Source organism: Syngnathus typhle, linkage group LG11, assembly GCF_033458585.1.
Source record: "Syngnathus typhle isolate RoL2023-S1 ecotype Sweden linkage group LG11, RoL_Styp_1.0, whole genome shotgun sequence".
In the NCBI taxonomy this organism is placed as follows: Eukaryota; Metazoa; Chordata; class Actinopteri; order Syngnathiformes; family Syngnathidae; genus Syngnathus; species Syngnathus typhle.
Genome location: NC_083748.1, coordinates 1,365,104 through 1,382,241, shown reverse-complemented (window position 1 = coordinate 1,382,241; position 17,138 = coordinate 1,365,104). Strand labels below are relative to the sequence as shown.

The 17,138-nt window shown below is 47.3% G+C and overlaps 1 protein-coding gene across 1 annotated transcript; it reads left to right on the top strand.

Moving 5' to 3' along the window:
* The first annotated feature begins 14,116 nt into the window (after nt 1-14,116).
* LOC133162692 (odorant receptor 131-2-like) lies at nt 14,117-15,720 on the top strand. Its single transcript, XM_061292064.1, has 2 exons — nt 14,117-14,263; nt 14,749-15,720. The coding sequence occupies exons 1-2, from the start codon at nt 14,117-14,119 to the stop codon at nt 15,514-15,516; spliced, it is 915 nt and encodes a 304-aa protein (XP_061148048.1). The 3' UTR covers nt 15,517-15,720.
* The last annotated feature ends 1,418 nt before the right edge of the window (nt 15,721-17,138 follow it).

Below are 17,138 nucleotides of genomic sequence, written 5' to 3'. Positions count from 1 at the left end.
TCTACAGGTGGGCGCATGAAGCATCCCGGGATCACTAGCGCCCCCTGCCATAAGGCTAGAGAACCTTTTTTTGTTGCCTCCGTAAGGTCTCCTTTCAAAGCTGTTTTGTTCACATGACGTTACAGACAGATGACAAAAAACACGAGATATTATATACATTCGTTTAACTACGGAAATTAGTTCATATAGCCACAGCGACATAGAGACAGACAGCAGTTCAATCTAACTGCATAGACTGTCAGAATAGGCAGCCGTGTGACATCAGTCACATTATACATCAGTTTTTGTGAGAATCTGTGTGTGCAGACTAAGACCTTCTGCACGTACAACAACGACAAACCTTGGTTTACACCGAACCTCAGGAGGCTGCGCAAAGTCAAGGAGGAGGCCTACAGGAGCGGCGACCGCGAGCTGTTCAGGCAGACCAGAAACACACTGAACCGAGAGGTCAGGAAAGCCAGGAGGTGTTACGGGGAGAACCTGAAGAGACACCTCTCTGCCAATCCTGATCCCTCAACGGTGTGGAAAGGTCTGCAGAACATCACGGGCTACAAGAAACGAAGCCCCCGTCCTGTAGAGAGCCCAAGGCTTGCTAACCAGCTAAACAAGTTCTACTGCAGGTTTGATCGGTCCTCCCACACAACGGGACCTCCTGCAGCACAATCTACATACTCACCTCTCCCCACAACTGCTCTGTCCACACCTCTATCATCGTTGTCACCCATTCACTCTCTTGCAGAGGCCGCGCCCGCACTCCAGGTCCGCGAGGAGGAAGTGCGGCAGATGTTCCGGAGACAAAAGACCAGGAAGGCACCGGGCCCAGACGGCGTGTCACCTTCCTGCTTGAAAGTCTGCGCTGAGCAGCTGGCGCCCATCTTTGCACAGATCTTCAACCGTTCTCTGGAGCTGTGTGAGGTGCCCTCGTGCTTCAAGAGCTCCACCATCGTTCCAGTGGCCAAGAAGCCCGCCATAACAGGTTTGAATGACTATAGACCCGTCGCACTGACATCTGTGGTCATGAAATCGTTCGAGAGGTTAGTGCTGAACCACCTGAAGGAGGTCACGGGCCCCCTGCTTGACCCCCTCCAGTTTGCCTACCGGGCAAACAGGTCAGTGGATGACGCGGTCAACATGGGACTGCACTACATCCTGCACCACCTGGACACCCCAGGAACGTACGCCAGGATCCTGTTCGTGGACTTCAGCTCGGCGTTCAACACCATCGCCCCTGACATCCTCCAACAGAAGCTCATCCAGCTTGCGGTGCCTGCCTCCACCTGTCAGTGGATCACCAGCTTCCTGACCAACAGGAGACAGCGTGTGAGGCTGGGGGGCATCACATCTGACACCTGGACCACCAACACTGGAGCCCCTCAAGGGTGCGTCCTCTCCCCACTGCTCTTCTCTCTCTACACCAATGATTTCTCCTCAGGTGACTCTCCTGTGAAGCTCCTGAAGTATGCAGACAACACCACTCTCATCGGACTGATCCAGGACGGTGATGAGACTGCGTACAGACACGAGGTGGAGCGGCTGGTCCACTGGTGCAGTCAAAACCATCTGGAGCTGAACCCGCTCAAGACCGTGGAGATGACAGTGGATTTCAGGCGAGACCCTTCCCCACTTTTACCCCTCACTATCCGCAGTAATACTATTCTCTCCACAGACACCTTCAAGTTCCTGGGAACCACAATCTCTCGGGACCTGAAATGGACCGGCCACATAGACTCTGTCCGGAAGAAGGCCCAGCAGAGGCTGTACTTCCTGAGACAGCTCAAGAAGTTCAACCTGCCGCGAGAGCTTCTGAAGACCTTCTACACTGCCATCATCCAGTCTGTCCTCTGCACCTCCATCACTGTCTGGTTTGGATCGGCCTCCAAACAAGACAAGCACAGACTACAACGGACAATCAGAACTGCAGAAAAGATCATTGGAATCAACCTCTCATCTATCCAAGACTTGTACCTGTCCAGGACCAGGAATCGGGCAAGGAACATCTCTACAGATCCTTCTCACCCAGCTTGCAGTCTGTTTGAACTACTCCCCTCCGGACGGCGTTATAGAGCTCGGTACGCCAAAACCAGCAGACACAGAGACAGCTTCTTCCCCCAGGCAGTTGCTCTGATGAACTCACACCACTCATAGTGTCAGAGACATTACTGTGGAATAACATCCTGCTCTTCACACCTTTTTGAATTTGTCTACACTGTTTTTGCTATTATTCACATGTCCTGAATGTTGTTAGTCACCTAAATGTTGAACAGAGGGTGTGTTTTTACCGAAGTCAAATTCCTTGTTTGGCACGCTCAAACATGGCGAATAAAAAACTCTTGAATCTTGAATTACACAATCCTCAGCGGAGGCAAAGCAGGAAGTTGCCTCCTCCGAGCGACTCGTCTTCGGTTTTAACACAACTATAAAAATTCAGCAATTTTGGTTCAAAATGATACAAAACTACTCAAATTAAAAGGAAAATTGCTTTATAATAAAAACAATTGAATTTATTTTTTCCCCTTTTTATGATGGCAGGGGAGGGCTGGCCTTGCCTCCTCTGACCGCACGGTGCTGGTTGATAACCCGGGCCGGACTGGGAGATTTTTTCAGGCCAGAAGTCAGTTATCTAATCAGGCCACCCTGGCCTTGCCCACACGTGCATGTTCACACCCACACTTAAATGCATGGGCACAAGCAAAACGCATTTGCGCGCGCACACATGCACACAATAATGCTTTGGGTTTTATTGTGGGTGGTTAGGGTTAGGGTTAACAAATCAAAATCTCTCTCTGAGTCTGACTGTCTGTCTGTGTACTGAGTTGGCCTTTCCCTTGCCCTGTCTTACTGTCTCCCTGGACTTGTCTTGCCAGTATACTCTGCATCTGTTGGCAGTGTCAGAACAACCAGCATAGTAATTATATTATCGACAAGAACACATTTAATCAATATCAAAAGAATGATATGGTTAAATATATGTTGATTGATTGAATATTTATTGATCCCCAGGGGTGGGGAAATTCAGGCCCCAGCAGTATTCATACCACAGAGTGGGTATACAAAGACACACAGATGGCATGAGCGCAACTCAATAGGCTCTCATAAGGCTGCCACACAACGGCGCCACAAAGAAAGCCAGAAAGTGCTCAAGATAAAAGCCATCAAAGCAAAACAAAGCTAAAAGACAAAGGAAAAAAAATAACTGTGGCCAACCAGCACCCCTCAATACAAGAGAACACCCCAAAACACACAAAATAGCCTCCACGGGGTCCATAGACAGGTGTAACGGCAGTCCAGTTCAACGGCGCCCAATGGACCGTGGTCGTGAATCGGTGAAAAACATCACAAAGCAGGCAAACGTGTGAGCAGCGTCCTGGGCACCCAGTCGGATGCACGTGCAGATGGTCACCACGGGGCTAGCATGGCGAAAGTTGTTGGTTACGACGAGCACGAGGGAGCGGAGTCCCCACAGGGGTTGCGGTTGCAAGGCCAAGGCGAGGGACCCGGTCATCACTGGCCGGATAAGCAGGAAGCCGCCGTAGAGTTACGCCGGTCTCGACCGATGATCCCGGTCCCAGGAAGAAAAAATAATAATACAAAATATCCGATCCGAAGAGATACCGAGGTGCGGTAGAAGGCACCAGCATCGCCGAATGGACAAAAAGACAGAAAGAAAAAGGAGAAAAGAAAGAAATAAAGAGGAAAAGAGAGAACACTGCTGGGAGGCAGCCACTTACGGCGCCATACCGAGAAAAAAAGTGGAAGAAAGTCACAGGGCAATAACAAATTCCTGTGTAAGATCCTTGTTCTGCCTGTGCCATTTTCTGGCTCTAACTCAAAAACTGGACTGTCCTCACCCTTTTGGTGTTTGATGACGTAAATCTTGTCTTCCCAATATGAGCAGATCTTTCCCGGACCTCCCTTCTCAACGACATTTCTGACAAGAACACGGCTGCCCACCTGAAGTGGTGGACCATAGATTTTCCTGTCGTACTGTCTTTTACCTCTATCGGCTGACTTAACTGCATTCCTGGAGGCGATGTTGTAAGCCTCAATCATCCTGCTTCTCCATTTTCCCACATAGTCTTGGTAGGAGCCCGGGCTTTCTTCCTGCTCAATGCCAAATAGAAGGTCCACCGGAAGCCTTGGTAATCTACCAAAAAGTAAGAAGAATGGTGAATAACCAATGGCCTCATTAGCAGTACAGTTGTAGACATGTACTACTTTGGGAAGGTGTGTTTTCCAGTCCAATTTTTGCTCTTCGGTAAGGGTTCTCAGTAGGGGTGTAAATCGCGGGTTTCGTCACGATACGATATAATATCGATATAAAGAACTACGATACGATATTTGCCGATATCTTAAAGCCTGCTGCGATTCATTCACGATATATCGCGATATAGTGCTCTACGATCGATTTTTCTTTTTTTTAATAAAAAATATAGAACAATATCCTGATTTACAACAATTCATACGCAAAATCAACAAGGTACTGCAAACTCTTTATTTAGGAAATGACAAGAGTATTGTAGTATACAAATTGCTTACTTTAACACTGAACTTTGATGTCGTGTTTTTTCTTTAAATGTGCGGCGAGATTTGTGCTCCCTGAATATTTGATCACCGCATGGCAGGATTTACAAACTGCACATGTCTTGTCCGTTGAGCCATCTTTTCTTTGGAATCCAAAGTGCTTCCAAACGAATGACTTGAAGCCTAAAGGGGAGCAAATTTCCTCGTCTTTTTGGACACTAGCCATAGCACCAGCCCAGGAGCCGCGTACTAGTTGTCGACTCTAGGGGTGTAAATTGCGGGTTTTGTCACGATACGATACAATATCGATATAAAGAACTACGATACGATATTTGCCGATATCTTAAAGCCTGCTGCGATTCATTCACGATATATTGCGATACAGTGCTCTACGATCGATTTTTTTTTTTTTTAAAATAAAAAATATAGAACAATATCCTGATTTATAACAATTCATACGCAAAATCAACAAGGTACTGCAAACTCTTTATTTAGGAAATGACAAGAGTATTGTAGTATACAAATTGCTTACTTTAACACTGAACTTTGATGTCGTGTTTTTTCTTTAAATGTGCGGCGAGATTTGTGCTCCCTGAATATTTGATCACCGCATGGCAGGATTTAAAAACTGCACGTGTCTTGTCCGTTGAGCCATCTTTTCTTTGGAATCCAAAGTGCTTCCAAAGAATGACTTGAAGCCTAAAGGGGAGCCAATTTCCTCGTCTTTTTGGACACGAGCCATAGCACCAGCCCAGGAGCCGCGTACTAGTTGTCGACTCCCCTTTCATGTGCAGCAACGCCGCGCACTGCTCCCTGCTCCCGGAAAGAGGAAGCAAGCAACAATGAACTGGATTTCAAAATAAAGTCGCGTCTAATGTCCGAGGTCAAACACGGCGATATAAATCGATGTTTACCTTTAGCATCGATGCCAATAAATCGCAGAGCATTATATCGATTAATCGATGTGTATCGATGTATCGTTACACCCCTAGTCGACTCCCCTTTCACGTGCAGCAACGCCGCGCACTGCTCCCTGCTCCCGGAAAGAGGAAGCAAGCAACAATGAACTGGATTTCAAAAAAAAGTCGCGTCTAATGTCCGAGGTCAAACACGGCGATATAAATCGATGTTTACCTTTAGCATCGATGCCAATAAATCGTAGAGCATTATATCGATTAATCGATGTGTATCGATGTATCGTTACACCCCTAGTTCTCAGCATAGAGAGGAGAGTCCTATTGAATCGTTCTGTTTGCCCGTTCCCTTGGGGATGATATGGAGTTGTGTGAGATCCCTTTACACCGGACAACTCCTTCAGGTGACTTAACAGCTTGTTTTCAAATTCTCTCCCTAAATCGTGGTGGAGCTTTTCTGGGAAACCAAATCGAAGGCAAAAGTCATTGAACAATCTTTCTGCCACAGTCTTTGCTGATTTGTTGGTCGTTGCATATGCCTGTGCAAAGCGTGTATAATGGTCCATGATCACTAGAATATACTCGCAACCCCCCTTACATTGTTCCAGATGGAGAAAATCAACTGACACTAGCTGAAAGGGGTGAGTGGTTACGATATTCTGCATCAGTGCACGCGCTTGCCTGTTTGGTTTTCTCTTCTTCAGACACTCGCATACATTCATGACAAAGTGTTCAATGTCTCTTTGCATTTTGGGCCAATAAAAACGGTCCCTTACCAACTTTAGTGTTGTCTCTGAGCCCAAGTGGCCCATTTGTTTGTGCAGTTCATCCAATACAAGGGGGTGATATATCGAAGGGAGAAGCAATTGTTTTTTGGTTGCAGTTACTCTGAACAAGGTCCCGTCCTCCCTGATCTTGAGCTTGTCCCACTCTCTGGCCAACGCCTTTACCTCTGCACTCTCAACTTTCAGCTCATATGCTAACGGTCTCCTTTTTTCCTGCAAGTGACGATATATTTGACCTATTACAGCGTCCTGCCGCTGAGCCGCGCCAATCTCTTCTCTGGTCAATGGCTGAACAGTATGTGGCAGTCCCTCCGCTCCTGTTTGCTGCTGAAGCACATCTAAGGGAATTGCGCTGAAGATAGGAGTTTGTTCAGCTTGCTGTGCTAATATGCCCTGTCGGGTGGCTGTTACAACATCCTGGTCGACAGACTGTGTACAATGACTCATATAGTCCTCAAAGTCAATGGCCATCCTCGATAACCCATCTGCATCTGCATTCGTTTTGCCAGGTCTGTATTTTATGGTAAAATTGAAATCTGCCAATTCTGCTACCCACCGCTGACCAGAGGCATTCAATTTGGCCGTTGTTAATACATAGGTGAGCGGATTATTGTCTGTGTAGACTACAAAAAAAGGTGCGTGTAACAAGTAATCTCTAAAGCGCTCACAGATGGCCCACTTCAGTGCCAGAAACTCCAATTTACCCGCGTGCATGTGGCAAATTTTCTCCGATGGTGTTAAAGTTCTGGATCCATAAGCGATAACTCTTAATCTTCCATTGCGTCGCTGATATAGCACGGCTCCCAACCCCGCTTGAGAGGCATCCGTGTGTAGCACAAACGGATGATTCAAGTCTGGGTAAGTTAGGATAGGAGGACTAGACAGTTTGTCAACCAGAGAACACAGAGCCTGATGGTGAGTGTCTGTCCATGTAATCGAGACAGAGGATGACAACTGTCCTCGACTGTGTTTGTTTTTCCCTTTTCCTCTTTCCCTCTTTCCCTCTGCCGCTTTGAGTTTTGGGGCACATTGGAAGTGGTTGATGGCGCTGCTAGGAGTTTGTACAACGGTTTGGCAATGCGGTCTTCTATATATGGCCTGTAGTAGGAGAGAAAGCCCAAAATTTGCCTCACCTCCCCCACATTACAGGGCTGCCTATCTTTTAGTGCCATCACAGGAGCAATTTCTGCTGGATCCATACTATGACCTTCTTTCGACACAATCCTGCCCAAAAACCTGACTTTAGGCTTGAAAAGTTCACATTTACTAGCACTTAGTTTGACACCATGCTTCTGGTACCGTTGCAAAACTGCCCTCACGTGTTCAACATGGTCCTGAAACGACTTACTGTGAACTAAATTGTCATCAAGGTAGGGTAGACAAATGTCATCCCGCAACCCCCACAGACATTCCTCCATGCTTCTCTGGAATTCGGCCGGGGCAGAGCTGAGACCAAATGGGATCCGTACCCACTGGTACAGACCCCAAGGCGTGATGAATGCTGTGAGTGGCTGACTTTCTTCATCCAAGAACCCTTGATGATATGCTTTCCCTTGATCAAGCACGGTAAACCATGAACTACCCGTCAATGTATCAAGCATGTCTTGTATCCTGGGAATAGGGTGTCTGTCCGGTACTGACTTGCGATTAAGTTCGCGGTAGTCTACACAGAGTCTAAGCTCTCACGATTTCTTTCTTACACACACTATTGGTGAAGAGTACGGTGACTTGGACTTCATGACCCAACCTCGGTTGATTAAATCCTGCAGATACGCTTTTACCTCCTGGTGTAGGGGTTTTGGCACACTAATTAATGTATGTTTTCTGGACCGGGGTATGGTCATGAAGGGAAATATGCATGCGGAGAGTCGGAATGCTGCCAACATCATTTTCATCTCGAGCAAAGGCCTTGCACTCTTCGCGGAGCATTTTCCTCACTAACTGTTGCTGCTCATTAGTTAGATGGTCTAGCATTAACGGAGGGTCCCAACTTTCACTCGCGTTACGGGAGAAGACGATGAACTTTTGAGGTCTGCCTCATTTACAGAGTGATATTATGACTCGAGGTATTAGTGATGGGTACTGGGACCGTGGTTGAGTTGCCTCTCTTTGCCTTAAACAGTACTTCTTGTATAAACAATCCTTCAGGCAAACTCTGGTTGGACTCTGGGCAAAACAGCATAGCAATGTCATCATCAACCTGTATATGCGTGCGACAGCGAACAGTGGTAGTTTCATTCGGACCTAAGACAATTTTACTTCTTCCCGTTTTAACCTGAATCTCCTCGTTGACTGCGTGGTGTGTATGCAGCAACTGGATAACAGTCTTACCGGAGACCATGTCCATGTCAAAAGCATCACTCACAATGTTAGCTGTACATTCACTCTCGGTTGAGCCTTGTTTCACGTGCTCATTAATGACTTCCTCGATCACATTGAACCCTATGATAGGGCTCTGAGCCACATTGTGGTCGCTGGACACGAGGACAGGCACTAACAGGCCAGAACTTGAAACTTCTGTGCCCGTTATTTTAAACTCAACAGGAACCCACCCAATAAATGGTATTTTTGCCTGATTTGCGGCCAGTCCATTTAGAGGTTCTGGTCCCAATAGTTCCTCAATCTCTCGAATTGTGGTATAGGGCAAGTGCCCCTTTCTCCATTTATCATTTATCACCGTAGCTTGTGCGCCTGTATCCCACAGGGCTGTAACTGGTACATTATCAAAAGTACACTTGACCATCCTACGTCTACCAATTAATTTGACAAGTTTTCTCCCTTGCTTATTTTGAAAAATATCAAGTTTACCCATGTGTGATGACCACCCTTTTTCTCGCCTCTCACTCAAATGATGATCCACCATTCTTAAGGCGGTGCAGATGTGTTTGTGTTCCGGCCAGTGTTGAGTCTGACAGGCTTTGGAACAGTACGAGGCAGATGAGCAGCTTGTGCAGGTCTGGAGCAGCGTGTCACCTTGTTCCTCTCGTCGACAATGGTGGCAGTAGCGGGACTCCTGATGAGTTGGCTGGGTCACTGCTGGTCCCATGGCAGCGGCCCTCTGGCGTTTCCCTGAAGTAGAGGGGGAGCTCGGCATCCTCTGGATATGTGACCTGCCTGGCCACACTTGAAGCAGTGGGTGCAATTGTCTCCCTCGCCGTTGTCCTGGCAGGTCCTGCAGCCTCTCCTTCTTTGGGTGTTGTAGGTTGGTTTCCGGGCGGGCTGGAACTTGCCGGCATTCAAGGAATTAAGCACCATTTGTTTCATCTCTGCCACTTCAGTTTTTAATTCAGCGACCATGGCCTGTACTTCCGGTGGAGCTGCAGCCCTCTGGATTTTCTCTTTCACTACTGCTGTGTCCTGGGGTTGATCAATTTTTGATACAAGTCGGATGTATCATCTTTCCTATAATGTCCTCTTAGTATTGTTTTTAACTGAGAAAGGGTTATATCAGTCTTTAGTTCAAGCATATCTCTGAGTTTAAGCCCTGGGCAAATAGCTCTTATAAGCGCTTTAATCACTTCTGATTCGCTGTGGCCTTTACGAAGTCAGAGTTCCATTTGATGGAGCAAGTTGGTATAGGACAGCCTTTCGCGCTGCCCACCTTCACCTATTTGTCCACAGATGCGAAACTCCCTGCGAATAGTCACCTCCGATATTTTGGCAGGTGATGAGCTTTGGCTCACGGCTGGTGATATGTCCACCATTTTAAGTTTCTCTTGCAATGCTTGTAGCTCTACCCGCAGCTCCTCGTAGTTGCGCGTCACATCAGTGGGGCGGTAAAAAGTGCTCCTCTCGCGAGCGTCACCTTCCCACCCAGTGTCTCTAATAAACACCAGCAATTCATCAATGAATTGGACTACTTCCACTGACTTGTGACTTTGCTCAACTTCATCAATTTTATTTTCAATGAGTTTCATCAAGTCTCGTCGGCTCAATTTCTTGATGGCTTCCTCGTTCTCGCCAGTATCGTCGACATTGGAGCCCTTTAGAAAGTTACATACCCCCACTAGTTGATCCCATTCTAGCCTACACAGCGTGGTAGTAACTTGGTCTCTTAACTGTTCTTGTTCCATCCTCGGCACTCACGAGGTAATCCGTTTGTCAGGAAGATCCCGGTTTGTTGTTGGAGCAAGGGGGGATTTGTTGGTAGCGATGCGCTAACGTTAACCGCTAACGATGTACCCACTCAGAGCTCTTGCTGATCTCGAACAAAACAAAACCCCCTGGCTCCTGGCTGGCTCGCCAAAATATGTTACGGCTCCGAGTCACAACGAGGGACAAGTTTTGAGTTTCCCAGGGTGTTTTTATTCGCCTTCCACTTCTACACAACCGCCTCTTTCACCTGTCCGCACCTCTCTCTTTTCTCTCGTTTCTTCTCCTCCCCTCACCGATCGCGGTGGTGCCTTTTCGGGGAGTCGGAGAAATCAGCATTCACAAAAGAAATACATGCAGCCTAGTTAACCAAACACCAGAACGATCACCATGACAAATGCGAACACACAGAAAGAAAATAAATAAGTGGAACATCACTCAAACACCGGTGATCCCATCGAGAGTCCCACACGCACTCGCGCCTAGGGACAATTTGGAGTCTTCAATCGGCCTCCCAAGCATGTTTTTGGGATGTGGGAGGGAACCAGAGCGCCCGTAGAAAACCCACCCGGGCCCGGGTAGAATATGCAAACTCCACACAGGGAGAGCCGGAGGTGGAATCGAACCCGCACCCTCCTAACTGTGAGGCGGACGTGCTACCCAGTGCGCCACCGAGCCACCTAAATAATACATTTATAATAAATATATAAATACAATGAAATAAAATGATACGACTGACATAAAAACAAGTACAAATGACAAAAATAAAACTCACCATTACGTTGAATTAGTGGGAGCACTGAGTTTGTTTATCAGAAACGAGCCGGTCCCATCTAGATGTAATCGGAGACAATGACACCCGAAGTGATTAAGGTTTGTCTTTTATTGCAGGATGCTTGGTCTCCATGTGTTGAAGCAGTTTTGAATGCTTCATTGCCTGGTTAGTTAGCCTGTCGCCACATATTAGCTTTGCGGGCTCGACTGGGGAAACATGTCACGTGACCGGGACGAGTGTCTTGACCTGAATTAATTGAGCGTCAATATTTTTTTTTTTTTCATTGCGGCTTGGCGGCCCGGTACCAAGTGACCCACGGACCGGTACCGGTCCGCGGCCCGGTGGTTGGGGACCACTGATCTAGTTCATCTAGTTGTCCCCTCCTTCAAGTTGAGGAAGAGCAGGGCCCGTCTCGATGGAAAATCACGAGTCCGAGACTAATTTTGGGCGTGAAGTCCGACATCAGACCGAGAGCTTTGCGTCAACCTGACCTTGTCAAGCGTTACAAGCGTTTCTAGTGGCACCTGTGCGCCCTCTGGTGGTATGCCAACGAATCACTGCCCAAGTGCGCTTGACTGGTCTTGGAATGGTTCACTGCGCGTGTGAGCGTGCGCGCGTGCGTGCATCTGTGCGTGTGTGTGCAGAACCTATCCGTTTCACGGTATAAAAGATGGCAGGTGGGCGGGTGTGGGGTCAGAGGTGCGCCCCGCTGACGCAGGTGAGTGTTGAATTCATTTATCTTCCACTGCATGAACTAGATGTGAATGTGAGTGCGGAGTTTGTCTCAGTGTGCCCTGCGATTGGCTGGCAACTGGTTCACGGTGTCCCCCGCCGACTGCCCGATGACTGCTGGGATAGGCTCCAGCACGCCCGCGACCCCCGTGAGGACAAGCAATTTAGAAAATAGATGGATGGATGGATGGATGGATGGATGGATGGATGGATGGATGGATGGATGGATGGATGGATGGATGGATGGATGGATGGATGGATGGATGGATGGATGGATGGATGGATGGATGGATGGATGGATGGATGGATGGACGGACGAACCAAAGACCGTTTTGGATGTAAATACGCCATATGTATGTATATGGATGTACGCGTCATACTGGGAATTGGAAAAGTTCTTCAATCTCTACCGGCTCGAATCCAGCCTCAAACGTATTCTGCAATCCAAACATAGCTGCGTACACCAGCACTCGCCGCATGAGACAAGAGAACGATATGGAAAGGAAGGATTTCCGCTGCTCCTGATGCGACAAGTGCTCATTTGACGAGTGAGTCGAAGCGCGTTACGCCCTCCTCGTACGTGTTTGCTTGTATGCGCACGTGAGACCCCAAATTGTCGTCCTCTATCTTGGAAATCGTGTAAGTCCTTTGAAGACCACACAAGACTTTTCCTACCTGTTCCGTCCGATCTTGCCCAAACAAGCAAGAAACACATTATAAATGAAGGCCCGAGTCTAAATTTAGATCGGCCCGAAGCATTGTGTCATAAAATCAATAATAAGTGGCCCGGTGGCACTGTCGCGTGGACCTGCGCGCCCCAGAGCGAGCCACAGAAATGAAACTCGTCCTAACGGGAACGCGCACATGAGCCAGCGCTCATGATCCGTTGCGAGCGTGTCTCCTCCGTCCCTTCCCAATTCACACGCACACAGGTCCGTTTGCAAGATAATCAGTGACACAGACACTTCCTCATTCAAATTCCCGGACACCAAAGACTAAGGTGACGCTAAAATCAGAAACGCTGCAAGTGACGCTGCACAGGGAAAGGCAAAAAACCCAAAAAACCCCCACGGACGACTGGTGAGAGCTGACTACTTCGTACTAACTCCACACACTACTACGCGTCCGCGCCGCCCACTCACAGTGATCGCAAACAGACTTATTATTTTGTGATTAGTATGTAAGAATAATTTAATTTGGATTAAAAATCTGACATGATGCAACCTGGCCTGTTTACTGCAGTCACAAACACCAATATCACCCTTCTCATTAATACAACAATAACAATAATAAAACAAACTTAATACATCTAATAAAAAAAACCCTTCAACTTTCAAGAAATTATTCATATTTATTTAATTTATTATTATTGTAATATTTAACTTTTCTGGTAGTTCACTTGACAACAGATTCTCATTTGCAATATCAATTTATCGGCAGACAGCAAAGGATATAGTTACATATTTACAATTTCATTTACAATGGTAATCGTTCGAGGAACGTGTGAATGGTCGGCCCCTATATATTTTCATCTAACTAAATCTGGGCCGCTTTGCAAAAAGTTTGGACACCCCTGCGCTACATCTTGCGTGAGTAGAGAAGGGAAAATGTGGCGGTCCAGTCACTAAAGTGTCGCTTGCACTTGAATTGGAAATTATCTCTCAGCTTCCTTCCTCTAGTTCTTGAGCCATTCTCTCCTGTTCTATTCATGTGACTGATTTGAAGCGAATGCCTCCAAGTCCCACCCAGCACTCTCGTCAGTCGAGCAGCATCTTATGATCAACCGTGTCAAATGCAGCGCTGAGACATAGCAATACCAAGACGGCCAGCAGTCAGTATTCAGATAGATGTCATTTGAGACTTTTTGCCATGTCAGTGCTGCGCCATGGTCAAAAACGCATGAAAAAGATCGCTTTGCATCATACAACTGTGAACCTGTTGGAAAACATACCTTTGCATGATTTCTTCCCCAAACTGAAGATTTGAAATGGGGCTGTCGTTACATCCAGGTTGTTGCTGTTTTTCTTGAAGGGCTTTTTAAGGACTGGGGAGACTGCTCTGATTGAAGAGAATGAATTAATCACTTGGAGTCGTGCGGTTACAATCAAAAACATTTTTGAGAAACTGTGAAGGCAGTATATTGAGACAGTATGTTGTGGGTCTTCACTTCAAAACCATTTCTTTCAAACTTGTTTCATCTTGTCATTTTTCCAGAGAGGGAGCCATGCACATGTGTTTGTTGCTTAGGGACTATTCAAAAAGAGATTGTTGTGATTGCTCAGCACGTGGGTCGTGACATGGCGGCAGCGGCCAACGGGACCCAGCTCATTGAGTATCGAGACTCCCTCAGCAAAGCAGTGCTCAAGAATGTACTGGTGCTCGCCATCGGACTGTCCATCAACTACATCAACGCCAGCCTCGTGTACACCTTCTGCAAACACCAGGTAGACCAGCACACAGCAACAGAATTTATCCATGCTGTCTCCATCCGTCAGAGTGCGACGGTTTCGCAAAGTGAGAAGCTGAGATGCTTGCTCGCAGCTTTTGCGTGCGAGAGCCTGACTCTGAAGCCAGTCATACTCTCCCACCGTGGTGATGGTTCCATTTGCCATGATGGGCCAGACCGCGAGAGGGGGCAATTCCCAAAGACTGTGCCATTTGCTTTGGCTATTTCCTTCACCGGTCTTTTGTCAGTAAACCATGGCCGTTTTCAATTGTCTCATGTTAGATGTGAAGTCGCGCTGAGTTGTCCGACACACAAAACGCAGAAAGACAAAAGGGCACCATCAAGGTAGGTCGCAAATTACTTTTTCACAGTGGCGGCAGATTTGCGGCAGAAATTGAAGTCACCAAAGTGTTTTTGCTGGTTCATTCTTGCCAAAAGATGTATTAGCAATCACAGATGGGGTCTGGTCAACTTTGTGTGCAGATCTTCTACTGCAACCCTCGCTACATCCTCTTCTTCCACCTGGTTGTGAACGACATGATCCAGATGAGCGTGAGCGTCATCCTCTTTGTGATCAGCTACACCCTTTATAGGATCAGCGTCCTATCGTGCACCCCCTTAATCCTGATGGCTGTCATCACCGGGGAGAACACGCCCCTCAACCTGGCGTGCATGGCGGCCGAGTGCTACGTGGCTGTGTGCCTCCCGCTTCACCACACCCGAATTTGCACGGTCAGGAGGACTCTAGCCCTCATTGCCTTGTTCTGGGCAATCAGCGTCATCTCCACCTTCCCGGATCTCTTTGTCACTCTGGCCTCTGAGCCTCTGGAGTTCTTCTCCTCCAGAATCTTCTGCCTCCGAGAGACGGCTTTCCCCAATCCGTTGCTGGCTCAGAAGCGGGACATCACCTACATTGTCTACCTGGTCCTGGTGTGGTCAGTCATCTTCTTGCTGTATTTCAAGATCCTCTTCACGGCCCAAACGGCAAACAAGGATGCCAAGAAGGCTCGGCGCACCATCGTCCTGCACGGCGTTCAGGTTCTGCTGTGCATGACCATGTACACCGAGGCTCTGGTCAAGATGGCTCTGCTCCGCTGGTTCCCCAGGAACTACTCGGACTCGCTGTTTGCCTGCTACGTTGTGGTTCAGTTGTTACCCCGTGCCATCAGCCCCATCATATACGGCGTGCGTGACAAGTGCTTCAGGAAGTACCTCAAACACTACCTGGTCTGGAAGAGCGGCCATGTGTGACTTTGCACTCGGAACAACAACACTGTGTCTCACCATGACATCGGTCCTACTTTCAAGCACCTTCACCAGAGGACTCGAGACTGCAACTTTTTCTCCAACATGTTTTTGCTTGAAAAATCACCGTTCAAATGTAGCTTTGACCTAATATGTTGTATTTATTGACTTCTGACGGGTCCCCAGTTGTTGTGCGCCCCATACCGAGGACTCGATGTCGGTGGCCTCTTATCTGGTCCCAGTGCAGACGACTCTGTGACATAGTGTCTTCTCACCGGAGGCTCTGTAAGTACTTGCAACACTCACCTGTCGTCTCAAGAATGTTTGAATTTTGTTGCGTTTTGTTCAAGATGTCCGTTGTTGAGCAAGGAAAACAAAGATGTGGAGTAGCAGTTGTTTTTTATTTGCAAGATCTTGGGTTGTTTAATGGCAGTCAGTGCACAAAGCACTTCAACAGATGAAATAACGTCATACTCCAGATCAAAAGGTTTTATATTGTCCACTAGCGGGAACTAGGAAGAGAAGGGGAGGGAAGGAAAAACATGTCCTTGTAAGGTTCTGTTATCACCTGAATGTCCTGTTATCTACTGAATGTTTTGTCACTATGTGTCATGGAAAGTTAACTGAGCTCTGAAAGAGCATCTATGTTTGTATAAATTAGTAAAAATATACACATTGACTGACATGATAAAGTATATAGGTTTGTATAAACTAATAAGAGTAACACATTGCTCTTGCTCCCTCTTCAATTTACCAGAGTATGCAAGAGCAGTTTCGAGTTATTGGTGGCTCTAATACCATCATTAAAAAGGTGGCGTTGATTGATCTTCATTACACTCGGTAAGAGGTTATGATCGAGCACACTTGAAGTTGTTGGTCAGTGCACCACAAACAAGTTGGTGCTAATGGTTGTTGTCATACACTTACTAACAATTGGTCTTTTTCGTAGCAGCTTGAGGTTTCTGGCCGTCCTATACGGTTTTAGGAACAAGTTTAGCGGCTTTCCGTCATCTCTGACTGGTTGAGCTCTTTGTTGGCAGAATACAATTGCAATGAGGGCTTGGCATACCAAGTACACTGCTCAAAACAATTACAGAAACAGTTTTTTTATCAGGGTATGGCATGAATTCAATTACACTTTTCTGATAAGGTTTTGGTCAGGTACGCGGCAGAGGGGGTTGTTAATCAATTTCAGCTGCATTGGTGTTGATGGAATTAACAACAGGTGCGCTAGAGGGGTAACAACGAGATGGTCCTCAAAACAGGACTGGTTTTGCAGGTGGAGGCCATTTCAAGTTCCTCCCTCTTGATCTTTTTTAACTGGTTTTCCACAAGTGTTGGCTTTAGCTAGAGTCATTATCACGACTGGGAGCATGACCCTCCTGAAATTGAGCAGATTGTCCAACTCCTCCAGGATGGCACAGCCATGCGTGCTGTTGCAAGAAGATTTGATGTGGCTCCCAGTACAATCCCCAGAGCATGAAGGAGATTCCAGGAGGCAGGCAGTTACTCTAGGAGAGCTGAACAGGGCCAGAGACGGTCCTCATCCCATCAGCAGGACCGATATCTGCTGCTTTGTGCAAGGAGAAACAGGTTGAGCACTGCCCGAGCCCTACAGATTGACCTCC

Coding starts and splice junctions, on each gene's coding strand:
- LOC133162692 (XM_061292064.1), top strand. CDS start 14,117: ATGGCGGCAGCGGCCAACGGGACCCAGCTCATTGAGTATCGAGACTCC. Junction 14,264..14,748: donor ACACCTTCTGCAAACACCAG/GTAGACCAGCAC, acceptor CTTTGTGTGCAG/ATCTTCTACTGCAACCCTCG.